The 15614-nt window shown below is 38.7% G+C and overlaps 1 protein-coding gene across 3 annotated transcripts in view; it reads right to left on the bottom strand.

The window, feature by feature from the left end:
• Positions 1 to 2674: 2674 nt before the first annotated feature.
• The window catches only part of LOC122972222 (sodium channel protein type 4 subunit alpha-like), a 245265-nt gene continuing 232325 nt past the window's right edge, over positions 2675 to 15614 (bottom strand). For all 3 annotated transcript variants that reach the window (XM_044339139.1, XM_044339140.1, XM_044339141.1), the window contains 5 exons: positions 14600 to 14653; positions 13514 to 13651; positions 13096 to 13200; positions 11344 to 11614; positions 2675 to 8232 (listed from right to left, as the gene is read on the bottom strand). In XM_044339139.1, the coding sequence (XP_044195074.1) occupies positions 6926 to 8232; positions 11344 to 11614; positions 13096 to 13200; positions 13514 to 13651; positions 14600 to 14653 (1875 nt within the window). In that variant the 3' untranslated portion in view covers positions 2675 to 6925. The remainder of the gene's footprint in view (positions 8233 to 11343; positions 11615 to 13095; positions 13201 to 13513; positions 13652 to 14599; positions 14654 to 15614) is intronic.

Genomic DNA, 15614 nt, shown 5'->3' with positions numbered 1-15614 from the left:
TTGTTTTATATACAGACATGTATTTGCAAAATACTAAAAAGTATTTCAACTCAAAGTACTAAAAAGTATATATATATATATATATATATTTATATATATATTCATATTATAATCATCATAATTATTATTGTCTCTAAAACACCAGGGTGGGGTCACTGAGGCACGGCTTTCGCCTCCTTTACACCGAGGTTTCACCAGCGAGTTTTCACCAACGGTTGCAGTGCGAGAGTTTAACCACTGAGGTCACAGAGAAACCTTGTAACTTGTTGTTCGTCTCTCATTTTTGGATGATTTCGAAATAGACTTTAAAATATGAAAAATTACACATCCAAGAATTTTAGCAAATCTGTGACAAAGAGAAAACCACTCAAAACTGGACTTTGAGGGGTTTAATCACTATTATATTGTTGTGACCATGTATATTTGTCTATTTTATAGTATTTATAGGAATTTTGGATGTTTTCTCTCTTTTGTCCTCCACAGTTTCCTGATCCATCTTAAGTTTAAAATCCTTGAATTTACAAGATTTTCACTCTTTAACTGTGATGCGTATCTACTCGACTTTTTCCAGCAAAAACACAATAAAACTGCTGGCTGCAGTCTGGTGTCAAGAAACCTCTTATCTCCAATTCAATGATTTTTATTCTTCCAACTTGATGTTTGTTTTCCCATTTTCGGCAGACAAGACGTTAGAAGGAATCAGTGACGTTTCATGAGGTGTCAGAAGGGGGAAATATTCGACTTATTCTCCCCTCTGTTACTGAAAAAGGCAACTTTCTCGAGATATGAGGTTTCTGCAGGACTGATATGAAGCTGGAGACCCGATGAAACCAGTTTGACAACCGTTGTGAAACCAGTTGCGGTGTAAACGGGGCGACGGTGGTTTAAGCAGTGAGAGGATGCCTGGAAATAACCAAATCCATGACGACAAAAAATAAAAAATAAAAACATCATCGTTATTATCATTATTATCCTCGCACTGTAAATAAGATACAGCATCACTCACTGCCGGTTTACATAACTGTTGTATTGCATTTATCACACAGTTAATAGTAACAATAGTAATAATAATGAACAATGAAACCACTTGTTTTTCTGTGCATTTCCTCCGAGTTGGTACACATCTATTTGAAGATGACGAAGCAGCTTTTGGTTTTGAAACGGGGAAAAGAAGGCAGGAAGGAGATTCTCAGTCTCAGAGTTTGTGTTTTAACAACCCCCCTCCGATCTTAATTTGGACTCTTCCAAACCCCTCGTTAGCACCACATGGACTTACCCACAGCTCAGAGCAAAGACTGCAGTTTTCCTCCAAATAAGTGTTTGTTTTTATTATTATTATTTCATTAGAGCAGGAGAGGAAGTGACGCACCAGATAACAAGATGATGGTAGAAAAAGGTTTTTCCCTCCATCTTTTGCATCTCAAGTTTTCCTTTCCTGCTCAGAACATGTTGGAGGTTATTTTAAAGGTCTTTTTCGTCTCGTACAGTCAAAACAGAGAGAAGTTCAGGGACAGAGAGCTGCTGCTGTTGTTGCTTCAGTGTTGTTTCACACAGATTCAAGTGAACAAACTCTGAGCTTTCTATCAGCTGACGGTCCTGATACTGACAGGAGATGTTCGACTGTGTTTTTGTGCTCAGTGCAAACCGGAGTCTGAGTTACACTGTGAGGGCCATTTGTGCATCGTTTCCACTTCAGTTCCTAAGTACTGGTGCTGTGAACCATGGATGTATTATGAGAGCTGGATACAGCAAAGTGAGTCAGCATTGCTGCTAATTTACCACGGTGGTCCACTGCAGTACTGCAACAAAACATCTGCAGCCCGACAAGCATTTTATTCATAGATTCATGCAAAAACAAACATTTGTAAAACTGTTGACAGGACACCTCCAACTGCAAACATAATCAGATATTACTCTTTGTATTACAAACATTTAAACCATAGAGTTTTGATATTTGTTAAGCTTTTCCAGAGCCTAGAAAATGGGCGTCTTCTTGGAGTCCAGCATCCAGATCTTGTAATACATCCATGTTGTGAACTATTGTTTTTTAGAGGATCAGTATTCAAGAAATGTAATTGATTCAAATATAATTTATAAATGCATTTGCATGACAGGTCCAGAGGAGAATTTGGTGCCTTCAAATGGAGTCAAGTTTTAAGAATCCATACAAACCAAGTGTTTATGAATGGATATTTCCTGAAAGCTCTGAGTTCATGAGTTGTAACTTGGGCTGGGTATTGTTTGAACTTTGTGGCTACTAATGCCAGCACCTGTGTTTCCTGTGTTTTGGTACCAAAAGCGAAACATTTTTTGAAACGTTACTTTGAAGAATAAACAGTAAATGTGCTTTTCTACAAAACTGTTTCTTTGATTTAATAAAGTTCTCAAATGTTCAATATTTAAACACAAACAGCCAAAAATTTGGCAAAGTTTTGCTTGAAATCAGTAAACAACGTTACAAATCTGACCAGATGTTCAATGTCAACTTTTAGTACGTCACAGTTTTCAATACTCTGTGTCATGGACACATCTGTTGGTACCAAAAAAGTACTGAGGTTCAATACCCAGGCCTAGTTATAACCACACTGTGGAAGTTAACTTACTTTCACTGTGTGCTGTTTTCTTGTTCCTTAGTGTGAGAAACATTAAATCTTGTACGGCTTTTGAAAAGGCAATATACAGTACAATGTTGTCAAACATGGTCTTACAGCAGCGTTGTTGCAAAGTCAGTTAGGTGAAGGTTTTGTTATGTTACTGTACTCAGTTTCCCATCTTGAAAACATCTCACTACTTCCACTTGAAGGCAGCACTCTCTAATATTTTGCAATTTATGAATGAATGAACAGCATGGCATCGTAATGTCGTCATTCTAGTGATAAAATGCACTTGTTTTCCTGCAAGATGTTAGTTAATTGGAGATTTTTGACCATTTAAAAGAGTGAAATAGAGAACTAAACCAGCCAATCAGCTCTCTGTGCTGTTTGTTCAACATAACGGCCTCTGAGGAAGAGTCACATCAGTGACGAAGGGGGATGGGAGAGGGGGGAACGTGAACCTCGTTCAATATCAAAAAGCATAAGAATCAATTCAATCAACCAACCAACCAAGTGTTAACCCAATCAAATATTCAGTCAATCTGCCAGTCAAGAAATCAAAGACTCAAATAGTCCATCAATCAGTCAATCAATCAATCAATCAATCAATCAATCAAGCACATTAGCCTATCAATCAACCAATGGCAAAGCATGGCTTGGAGTGTTGGGGTTCATATGTAGCAGGCACACTCTGGGTCTATTGCTACTGAAAACAGCCCTTCAGCACAACTGCAACCTGAAATACGCCTCGCAGCAGAGTTCAGCAGTGTCTTAAGTATTTACCTAGTTTATATGGTTATCTATTCTCAATAGAATCTAGTAGAAATAGAGTCCAGACGGTGCCAGTAAAATTGTTTTTTTTTCTTTTTCCCTTTTTTAAATTAGTCTAGTAAAGCGTTTAGTAAAGATCCCTCGGGTGACCACGACAACAGAGACAGAGAGAGAGAGAGAGAGAGAGAGGTTGTTCGAAATATTGAGATCGAAGCAGACTGAACAAACGCTGTACACACACACTTTGACACTTCATCTTAATAAAAACAAGCAGTAACGCCGCTTCACAGAGGCTTCCTGTCAGAGTATTCACCTGTCTGTGTGTCTGTAAATCCACAACAACACCGTCACAAAATGCTCAAAGTGTTTTTGTGCGTTTCCAGAGTTGATACAGATCGATACAGTGAGAAGAAAAAAGCTTCTGTAAAGTCAAGTGTTACCTATAAATTCACTTAAAAGGTATCGGCAAACCGTTATTGCTAGACGCGGTTTGTTTTTGTTTGTTTTGTTGTTTGTTTGTTGTTTTTTTTTTTTTGTTTCTCTGTGCAAAATAGATAAAGAGCCGTCTCGCTTGGCATCCGCTTCTCCTCCGGGACGCAGCTAAAACGTGCAAAAACAAAAATAAAAAAAAAAAAAAAAAATCTAAAAAGCTAAAATAAAGCAACCAACCAGAAAACAAAGTCAATAAATAAATAAATAAATAAATAAATAAATGAAGCGGTGTTTTGAGTTGAAGAGTTTCCTTTCAAACTCGGATATCGTCGGGGGGGAAAATTAGATACTTGCTGCTAAATTTGATTTGTACTGAATTTTTGATTTTAATATGTTAAGTTACTGTAAAAGGCAAAAATATAACTACATAAGTGTTTCCATTCTTTAAAATATGGACACATAAACTTTGGGTTAACCTGCAGATTGTTTGAACCATCAAATTCATTTTTGAGTTTTAAAAACCAACCAATCACAATTTACCAATTTATTTCCCCGTGTTTGAAATGAAACTCTTCAAATCGTTTGATGGAAACGGGAAGCAGAAAAGCTTTTAGCATCTTTGCATCAGTATCCTGGAAAAACCTGCGACAGGTAGTTTGTATATTTTGTTCGACTGTCAGTGTTTCCTGTAAAATGACATCATACTTCAAGGATAAATCTGCTGATAATTGTTCTTATTGTCAACAAATTCTCTAAAAAGACCCAAATCAATATTAGCAAGAAACATGGATTCATCCACTGCTGAAAATAAATATAGTTTTTCCTCCTATTTGAGTACCGTCTGCTAAAAACTACAGCAGTCAACTGTTTTAGGGAATTACTGAGACTATATGTTTGTGATTTGTTGACAATAAGAAAAATATAGAATAACACCAGACTGATCCTTTAAGTGGCTAATGGTCTAATCTTATGTTGAAGAAGGCTGGGAGAAAATATTTCAAACTGCTGTTGGCCAGATACTTGCAGCTTGTTCTGGATGAAGAGAACTTTGATATCTGCTTGTTCTTGACTATAAAATCTCCTAAAACATGATAAAACTTCATCAAAGCTGCTTGATGCAGTCACTACAAAAACAAATGACCCTATGTGAACAAACTGGTTCATTTAGCAAACTGTTCTGTCCTTAAAAACAAGTCTGAAATGTGTATAATGTCACTGAAAACGGGAGAAATGCTGATCTCATGAGTTTAGAGTTTTTTTTCCAGGACACTGATGGATCAAACTAAAACTAAAACTAAAGCAGGTGAAATCCTGATGCTGATGTGCTGATCTGATTGTCGCACTCCGGTCCGAGCTGGTCGACACCACAAAGATCTCACGTTCTGTTTTTTCCTCGAATGAAGCAAAGAGAATTTAGTTTAAGATCCTTTGTGTGTGCCGCGACAAACACCGACCAGACGGATAGTTAATGACTGAGGGTGATTTGTAAAAGTCGACAATGTACAACTCATAACATTGAATCTGAGGAACTACTTTATTCACGGCTTTAAAAACCCTAAAAACATGAGCGTCGAGTCTTGAATGATCATATTTCTTCTACTGTTCAGTTGCTAAAATGCAAAGACTGATGGTTTGTTGAACGCTTAAACATATTTTCATGAGACATGCTTGTCTGAAACCAGCAGTCTGGTCCTTAAATTAACCTGAGGTGTTGTTGCCTTCAGGGTTTTATGATATGAAAGTTGTTTCGTGAATAGATGTCGTCATTGTCTGGGTTTTTTTTAAGGATATTACCCAAAAATTCAGAGAGAGTTTCATGCAACTTTGGACAAAATATCTAAACCTTTTATTCATCCATCAATGATCGATCAGCTTTGACTTCAAGCCAATAATCTCCAATCGTCTCCTCATGCGATGTAGTAACAAAGCAGGAAGCAGGAGTCTTCTGTTTGTTCGAAAAGCAAAGGGAAGGACTTTTAGACAAATCACCCACCGGCCAAAGAACTGACGGACATGAGGATGTTCACCACGTGGGCAAAAAAACATGCTGGAAGAGTCTGGGATCATGTAGAAAATCTCATTGTGCACTTGAATTAGTTTTTTTTTGGTGTTGTCTCAAAAGGTTTTTCAGAGGAAAAATAAATAAATCCCAGGCTCTTTTTTTAATGTGTCTTTGCCCAAATGCGGTAAAGTGACAGCACATGTAAACCCAAAAGTGCAAAAACTGCCAACAAAAACAGATGAAGTTGCTTTTTCAGGTTGTTTTTTTGTTGTTTTTTTTTTTTCCTGACCGCACCCTCTCCTCTCATCTATCACAACGTGGTAGTTCAGCCACTTCATAGCTAGTGCCGCTCCGAAGTCGAAAGAGAGAGACTGCTTATTTTTTTTTCTTCAACTTACTCTAAAAAATATAAAAAATAGTAATAATCGTACCGCTATTAAAAGACTGGTAACATCAACAAAGTTATACTTTTACTACGAAAACATTATTTAAACCACGTTGTTGTTATTTTCCCTCCTCTCTCGAGTCTCAAGTCAGTCAGAAAGCCGTCGACTGTTTATGTGTCGAGAAACACCACCAGGAACACCGTCACTCTTACAGCCAGGCATACTCTGAGAATATTGATCAACTGTGGGAAGGCACAAACCCCCCAGGCCAATAAATGATGGATACATCTGTGATATAGTTGTTCTGACCCCCTTGTAGTTGAGGTCAAAGGTCAGTCAGTGTTCCGAACCCTCGACTCCGGTCGACACGAGAAACCCAAAAGGTCAAAGGGATCCAGAGGTGGTTCTTCTCTACGCGTCTGTCTTTTACTCCGACAAAGACAGACGGGTTCTCCCGCTCTGTCTTTGCAGATTTTCTCCTTCCCTTTAAGAAACTCCAAAAAAACGCTGCTGAGTCCAGGAATCTCCACAGGGAACAGGAAATAACATTAAAGGTAGTAAATATTCCACTTTGTTTGCTCTTTCTCTCGACTCCTCCGGCAGTTTCTCACTCATAGCTTCTCTCTGCCGCCTCCTCAGCGATCCTCAGCTATGGTACATTCAGTAAACAAAAGGACAAACAGGCTTAACCCAAAACGAGGAAACCCTCATTTGTAAAATTTTTTGCTTCTCGGTTCCAGCTATGGTACTGTTTCCTGCTGTCTGTCAGAGTCGACCACTGAAGCCGATTGTTCGCTTGGTTCACTGCCTGCGGTGTCAACAGCGACTGTTTCTGTCTTGACAGCGAGCGGGTGAAAGATCTCCGACGTGGCCCGCGTCACGCTGTCGTAGGACGGCGGGGACGAGGTGGAGGAAATCGTCTCGGAGCGCTCCATCCCTAACAAACTTGAGCCGTAGTTCTCCCTCATCATCGCGGCGATCAACCCTTCTTTCTCAGGTGCATCCTCCCCAAACACTCCCTCGCCGCCTTCCTCACCGTCACCTCCCGCATGCCGAGGTGTGGTGATCTGGCGGTACAAGTAGGAGGCGGCCTTCATCTGCCGCCTCACCAGGTGTCTGCGGTAACACCTCTGGATCACTGTGGCGGAGACTTCTTCCTGTTTGCGCCTCAGAGTCGTCGTGATCGGCTCGTAGGAGATCTTGGACGGGTTGGCCATCATGAACTTCTCCTCCATCTGCTGCTTGAGGGCATCCATTTCGCCCGACTCACCCAGGACGCGCTTGGTGAAGGCGAAGAGGATGTCCAGGCAGTGGATCTTATCCCCACTGACCATTGGCAGGTCCATGGAGATCAGTTTGATCTTGTTAGGCTTTCCGATACGCAGCGGCTCCGACAGCGAGTCTGCAAAGTCGGACAGTTTGGCGTACTCGATGAACTGCGTGGCCTCCGGGTCAAACTTCTCCCAAACCTCGTAGAACATCTCAAAGTCGTCCTCGCTCAGCGGCTCGGTGCTCTCCTCTGTAGCCACGCTGAAGTTCTCCAGGATGATGGCGATGTACATGTTCACCACGATGAGGAAGGAGATGATGATGTAGGTGACGAAGAAGGTGATGCCCACCGACGGGTTCCCGCAGTTCCCCCGGACGGTGGTGCCGGTGTGGGGGATGTTGGGGTTGCACTCCTCGGGGGAGTTGTTGAGGATGGGGCTGAGCAGACTGTCCCAGCCCGCCGACGTGGTGATCTGGAACAAACAGATCATGCTGTTCCCAAACGTCTCAAAGTTGAACATGTCGTCGATCCCCGCCTGCCGCTTCACGTAAGCGAAGTTGGCCATGCCGAAGATGGCGTAGATGAACATGACCAGGAAGAGAAGGAGCCCGATGTTGAAGAGGGCGGGGAGTGACATCATGAGGGCGAACAGTAACGTCCGGATGCCCTTGGCGCCTCTGATGAGACGTAGGATGCGTCCGATTCGGGCCAATCGGATCACTCGGAACAGCGTTGGTGACACAAAGTACTTCTCGATGATGTCGGCAAGCACGATACCTGAAAAACAGATGAAACGAAAAAACTGTAAATATTCTGTTTTCATTAGTTGTACCTGTAACTCTTTTAAAGCATAAATTTATAAACTGATAATTAGTTTTTCACTCTTTTTTAAAAAAAATTATTTGTCTATTTTAAGATTATAGTTATTTTTTTTGATTTCTTGACTGTATTGAACTTATTCTCATTTGTTTTTATGTCTTTGGAAACTTGTTTTTTAAAAGTGCTACATAAAAGATTATTATTATTATTATTATCTTTATATATTAACATATTTCTGACATCACAATACTACTCACAAACTTGCTTTGATCTTTAATAACTAGATTTTTAAGGGATCATCCTGCTTTCATCTGCAGAGATGCAAAAACATTAGAGAAACTATTTGCTATATTTTTCAGCTCTATCACCTCATATTGATTAGCTGCAGACTATTACTGTAGTTGACGGTGATTTTCTTTTATTTGAGGACATTCCTGTGAGTTACATCATCTAAAAGCTCTCAGTTTGGATATTTCAGTCTTTATGTGGCAGGTCGGCTGTGATTACAACTTGAGTAATTGGTTCTGGAGGGCTGAGCCGTCTTTCCCCTCTAACAGCAAGTCAAACACTGTAATTCATCCATCTTTTCCTTGTTATCCGGGAATGATAAACTCAAAGAGGAGCTGGCCTGTCATTACAGACACTCCTATACACACACACACACACACACACACACACACACACACACACACACACACACTTCTATCTTTCAACCGTCTCCCTGTGTTGAGTTATAGGTGATGGAAGGGATGAACAGGGGGGAGTTGAGAGGGAATCACCATCACATCGTACATCAACTCAACCACCCTCCCACTCTGACATCTCTCTCTCTCACACACACACACACACACCTACACCTACACACACACACACACACAGCTGATGTAACGGGTCAATCATGTTTGATTTGTCTCCAGGGACCGCCCTCTGGCAGCTCTGATTGCTGCTGTTACCTTCACCTCCCCCAGGAAGCCCTGTCCGAGCGTACACACACACACACACACACACACACACACACACACAGACAGACACACACACACACACACACACACTCCTGTCAAGCTAACAGGGGGAGCAGTGCACACGAAACATGACCACTGATAGCTAAATTACCTGCTTAGGTAGCTTTGTGCTGCCTGTGTAGACTGTTCATGTGTCATGTGTGTTTTAAGTGTGTGTGTGTGTGTGTGTGTGTGTGGTACTGTATATGACCATACAGGACCTTGGTGCAAGGTAAACATCAAGGCCAACCAGATGGTCACTTTGTTGACAGATAATTGTCACGCAGACATCACATCGCTTCCTGCAGCCAGAGCTGGCACACACACACACACACACACACACACACACACACACACACACAAACACACACACATACAGTAGATGCATACACACGTACTGCATGTATAGAAATTCAAAAACTGGAACCTCTTTAATTTAGATATACAGAATAATAAAACATTTTTTAAAATAAGTGTTTATACTTGAGGGATTAAACTCTTCCTGGTCGATCCAGTACTGCTGTATCTGACTACTTCCTCTGTCTGTGTGATGCGTCCCGTGTGTGCTCGGATGTCAGTTTTCACCCGTCAAATGATGCGTTGTGACACAACATGACAACAGTGATGTGTGTCGCACTTTAGAGTTAGAATAACAAATGTCCTGTTCATTATTCCACCAATAAATAACCAGTCAGTCAAAAACAATACAAATGCTGTCTTGTTTTCATCAGTTAAAGCTCAAATCTTGATTATTTATCTGATGTTAAATATCCATAATACAGTAAGCAACAATTAAAGTACAGAAATGTATTTAGTTATTATTTATGAAGAGTTTAAGACTCGATCACTGCGTCATAAAGCCTGTGGATGGATGTTTACTGACTAGGGATGTGCAGACAGCCCAGTATTTGTATTTGTATCTGTATTTGTTGAGGCAGCAAAATTATTTGTATTTGTATTCGAATTTAAGAGGTTTAAAAATCCTGTTTTTGTTTATATTACATTTTTAATTTTAGAAAATATAAGTGTTCATGAAGTGTTCCCTTGGGAGCACTTCATTTGTGTCAGTAGTTCAGCTTTATTTCTGGGGAACACCCCCGACTCCGGGAGTGATGTCCAAATAAGGAAATGTGCGTCATGTAGCAGGTGGATGTGACTCCCCTCGTTGAGACCTGCTGATAGACGTCACAGCGGAGCAGAGGAGAGACACTGAGATAGTGATGTAACCGACCTGCGCGCTGGTATTTAACATGTTTTTTTTTTCTTCCCGAAAACAAATAATTTTTAAAGTATTTGTATGAAACAAATATTCGTAAAACCCCCCACTATTTGTGTTTTGCCGAATAACGTATTTGTCATCGGGCACACCCCTAGTACTGACATCAGAGTTTGTTTCTATCATGTGAAATAACTAAAATGTTTCTAACTTTAGCAGAAGAATATATGTTTATTGATTAATATATGATATATATTATATATTATTATATGTTCATATAAGCTCATTTTACAAGAAAAAGAAAACAAAAGAAATACATTTAACATATTAGCGTATTTAATTGTATTCAATATTTATTTCAGGTTAAATGTTTATCTGTAAATCTGCACAGCAACTGTTGGCTTTTACGCTGAGTGATTATTATTGAACTTAACAAAATATAATATTGTTAAAACCGAGAAGTATCTGTGTACATAAATGCATGTTATATGGGAGGTTGGGTGGCTCAGAGTACCATGACTATAATATAATAATTTACCTTGAAAGGACTCGTGTTTGAAGATGTTTGGTTAAAACCACTGCTGTAGTGGCCAAACATGACTCAATGCAGCTTTAATTTGTTATTTCAGACTGTGAATATGACTGTAAAAATGTAAACACACCTGTATTTACAGACAAGTGGTGATGAAACAGTCCTGATAGGATGGTTTTAGTTAAAATATATTGCTTTAATTTAAAAATGTGCAAATTTTAAAACATAAAAACAACTTATTTATGTCGATTTTTCAACTGAATCAACAATACAACGGTTACATTTTAAAGCACTTTCAACCGGAACTCAGTTAAACTCACCGACGATGGAGAGAATGACGACCACGAAGTCGAAGATGTTCCAGCCGACGGTGAAGAAGTAGCAGCGCAACGCCACGATCTTGATGAGGCACTCCATGGTGAAGACGATGATGAAGGCCAGGTTGACGTTGTTCAGGATGTACTCCATCTGAGGAGACTGCTCGTCCGTCTCCACCATCATGGTGATCATGTTGAAGAGGATCAGCACCATGATGAGGATGTCGAACACCTGCTTCCCCACCAGGTCGAAGAAGAAGCCCTGCAGCGAGTTCTGCAGACAAACACAAAGGTTTCAGTTGTTGGCGTCTTCTTCTTCCTCTTTCATATTATTTATTTTGCAACAACACAATCACCCATTTTTGCAAATAAAAGTATACCATACATTTTTTAAAATTTACCTCAGCTGCAGAGAGAACCAGGGTTCTACTGTAGTTCTATCAATACATTCAAGGCCAAATTAAAAAATCAACTTTACATTATTAATTTTTTTTTGTTTGTTTTTTTTTTGTTTTGTTTTGTTTTGTTTTTTTGTTTTTTTTTTGCTTTGTACTGTTTGTTGTTGTGCTGTTGTATGTTTTGATTATAATGGACTACGGATGCAAATTAGCTTCAAGCTAACTCTGGTGCAGTGCATCATTTATGCTTAATACTGCACACTGTCCTGTTCAATAAATCAACTCAAATCAATTTTAAGTATATTTTATCCCTGTTTTCTGATCTCCTGATTTAATTTGCTGTTGATGTAAACTTCCTCCATGCTTATCTGTTGTCAGGATACAAAATTAGCACCAGCCACCAACCAAATACTGGTAAAACACACAATGAAACACAATGGTAATCTACTGAGTGGCTGGTAACATTTGAACATTCATTAGCCATTTGGACAGTGGACCAAAAAGTTAATTTTTCATGACTGTTGTCTTGATAAATTCAGTATAATGTACACTTCAACAACAACAACAGTCATGTCATATTTCACCACACAAAACAGTTTTCATCCACTACTCTGTTCAAAATTCTTCTACTTTGCTGTTTTTGTTATCTCCGTTAAGTTACCGTCAATAAAATTTAACACTTCCAGCACAGATTTCCTCATTAAAAGCAGTCTCAGTGGGCATAATCTCTCCCTCACCTGATGGGCTTTTTAATATGTAACATCTGCTGGAAGTGTTGAGTTTTGACAGCTGAACAATGACCGAAAAAACGGCTAAGTAGAAGCAACTACAATAAATTATTATATAAAATTTAAGCATGCTGAGTTTACCAAGTCAGCAGGTAACATCGTCCTCCGCTAAATCTTTCATGTCTGATTTGTACCAGGGTTGGTTTTGGGTTTTGAAAATTGGCCATTATTTGTATTCTGGCTTATTATTATTTGAGAAAATTGTGAAAAATTACAACTGTATTGTCATAATTGCAGCAGTTCTTATTAACAGAGATTTAGGATGAACATGGATGAACTTTCATAAGTTAATCCGTTCATTTTGTTTGTTTAACTGTTCATATTAGCTGACCAGTTGAATGATGTAAACCTGGTTTGGGTTTAAATCAAAAAGACTAAATTAAATTTGTAATATGGGAGTTTGGATGTTTCCATCAATGTGGACTAAAATTAATTACAATTCTCACAAATTCTGGAACAAAACAAACGACACAATGCATTTCTTGAAACAATTTTGTCCATGATTCGATTAACCAATATAATAAATATTTAATTAGGGTGTTTTTATGGTGAAGTGTGTATGTTGGTACCAGAGGTCTGGGGATGGGCTTCTGAGGTTTCTTGGAGCCCAGTTTCTTCATGGCGTTGTAATATTTCTTCTGCTCCTCCGTCATGAAGATGTCCTGTCCTCCTAAGTAAACAAACACAACAACAACTCTGTTATTTTCATTGAACCAGACAGAAAAAGCTCCAGTTATTTAAATGCTTTAACATCACTTCATATAAATATAAATATATATAATAATATGGATGAGGTTCCATCCCAAAATACTGAAGAACTACGTTAGAAATGTCTGCTTTGAGCTCCAGAGTTAATTAAAACATTGAGAATCGTGTCTACTTACATTAGAAATAAATGAATAATAAATAAATAAACGTAACATGATGCTACAATAGATTTTATGGTGTTCGGTTTTTGTGTATTTTTGTGTCGGCTGTGATGCTTATCTTTCGCTTCTGCTGGTTGAAGTTGTCGATGATGACACCGATGAAGAGGTTGAGGGTGAAGAAGGAGCCGAAGATGATGAAGATCACGAAGTACAGGTACATGTAAAGGTTAATCTCTTTGATAGGCTGCTCCTCCACCTGCACAAACACGCAGATCAGTGTTTTATTCTCACATCACCAATTAATCTCATTCAAAACGTATTTTATCTCATATTTAATATAATATTACCTCACTTATCTTTATAAATTCTGATTGTTCTTCATGGCTAAACTAACATCTTGTCTCACTTCGTTTCTAAATAAATTTTAGATTCAAAAACTTGATTCACATTTTCTCATTTAATCTATTTTTAGTCTTAACTCACTTCTGCACCGATCAGCACTAATATTTTTGTGCATATTTATGACTGTATGCTCGAGGATCTCTCGTAGTTACGGTGATTCACAAGTTTTGAAAAACTTATTTAATAACACCATTGACTGCTGACCCTCTGAACCAATCACGCCTTGTTGGATCAATCGGTGCCAAATTTCAGTATCTTGAGAGCTTGTTGTGTCATGAATTCAAATAAATATTGATAAGATTCCTTATGAGCCTAACGTAAAGCTTAGACTGTTGTCTTTTCAGCAGTCTTCGCCATTTTACAACACGTGTTACGACAATCGGCTAAAAACAAGCCTTAGCCGGTCTGTTGCGGATCACATTTTGATCTTTATTGTAGCTCAAAAACTGACGTCCATAGAAAGATTTGAAATCCTCATAAAGCAGAGTATCTGCAGATTAATTCCATACCTGATATGTTGTGATCCACTAAAGTTAGATTGTAAACTCCTGCACAGAACTGCACTCTTCTAGTTTTATTTTGAAATTCAGAAAAACACTTTTTAATTTAATGTTATCTGATCTCACCTAAACTAATTTAAACTTTTAAATTGAGGCTAACGTCACCTTTCAGTTTCAGTTTCCATCAGAAAATGTATTTTAGTTCATCTCATCCTGTCTTAATATTTTTAAATATCTATTCATGTTTTATGTTTACTCTGGTCTGATCTTATTTTGAAAACAGGTTTTTCTCTGTAACTTACAGCTCGTGAGTCCACCGCTGCGTACATGATATCCATCCAGCCTTTAAATGTTGCCTTGAAAACAGAAACACAAATAGTGACAAGCTGTTATTTTTCAATGACAAGAGTTTAAACCTCATTTTTTATTTTGTTTGTGTTGATTTGTAGAACCGTCGATCACTTCTGTAACTGTTGTCATTTCATTAGGCTGAAATAATAAACTGTAGAAAGTCTACATGTAGAGGTCTGCTGAATGTAGCTTTATGAGATGAAAACACAATAAACAAGAACATTTTTGTTTTTATTTTTTCTCATGAAATATTAATACACAGATGTAACTTTTCACACAAATAAGAATTATTAACATGAAAAAATCTGAGAAGGAAAAATGACTTGAACTGCAAGGGTCTGTTACTATAGAAGGATTGGCAAGATGAGCCGCAGAGCATTTCCAGCCGGCAGGCGGCCATCTTGGTTTTGAGCTTTTACAGTCTATGGTTTTGAGAAAGGCCGGCCAATGGATGACAGCGTATGGGACGACACACTAGAGTCCACTGTGTTGACTGATGTGAAACTATACCATTAAAACCCCATGAATATATAGGAAAACGGCTTTTGAATAGCTGTCCACTGCAGTGACCACCATGCATGAAAGGGTTAAGGGGTCACAAGGATGAACTGCTTTGTTTTAGGGTTTAAATAAGTAAAGTATAATGTTCTTTGCTATGTTAAAATTTTTGAAGTGCCCATTGGGAGAAGCAAAAACATAACGAAGCCACTAATGTCACTGTTTTACCTCTTCAAGGATGCGAATGAACACTAAAGAACACTAGAAGCTTTGGTTGTTAGATTTTCTGTAGAAGGATTTACACTATATGGCCAAAAGTATGTGGACCCCTGAATATTACACCATCATGTAATAATGTAACATGTGCGTGTATAGTGTTGTCCTAACAAACTGTAAATAAAGTGTCTTCTTCTTTACCTCCAACATTTCTATCACTGTGGGAGAGAAACTCTTGAGCTCCTGTTTTCC

Source organism: Thunnus albacares, chromosome 21 (genome assembly GCF_914725855.1).
Source record: "Thunnus albacares chromosome 21, fThuAlb1.1, whole genome shotgun sequence".
In the NCBI taxonomy this organism is placed as follows: domain Eukaryota; kingdom Metazoa; phylum Chordata; class Actinopteri; order Scombriformes; family Scombridae; genus Thunnus; species Thunnus albacares.
Note: the sequence above shows the minus strand (reverse complement) of the source record. Positions and strands in the feature narration are given on the sequence as shown.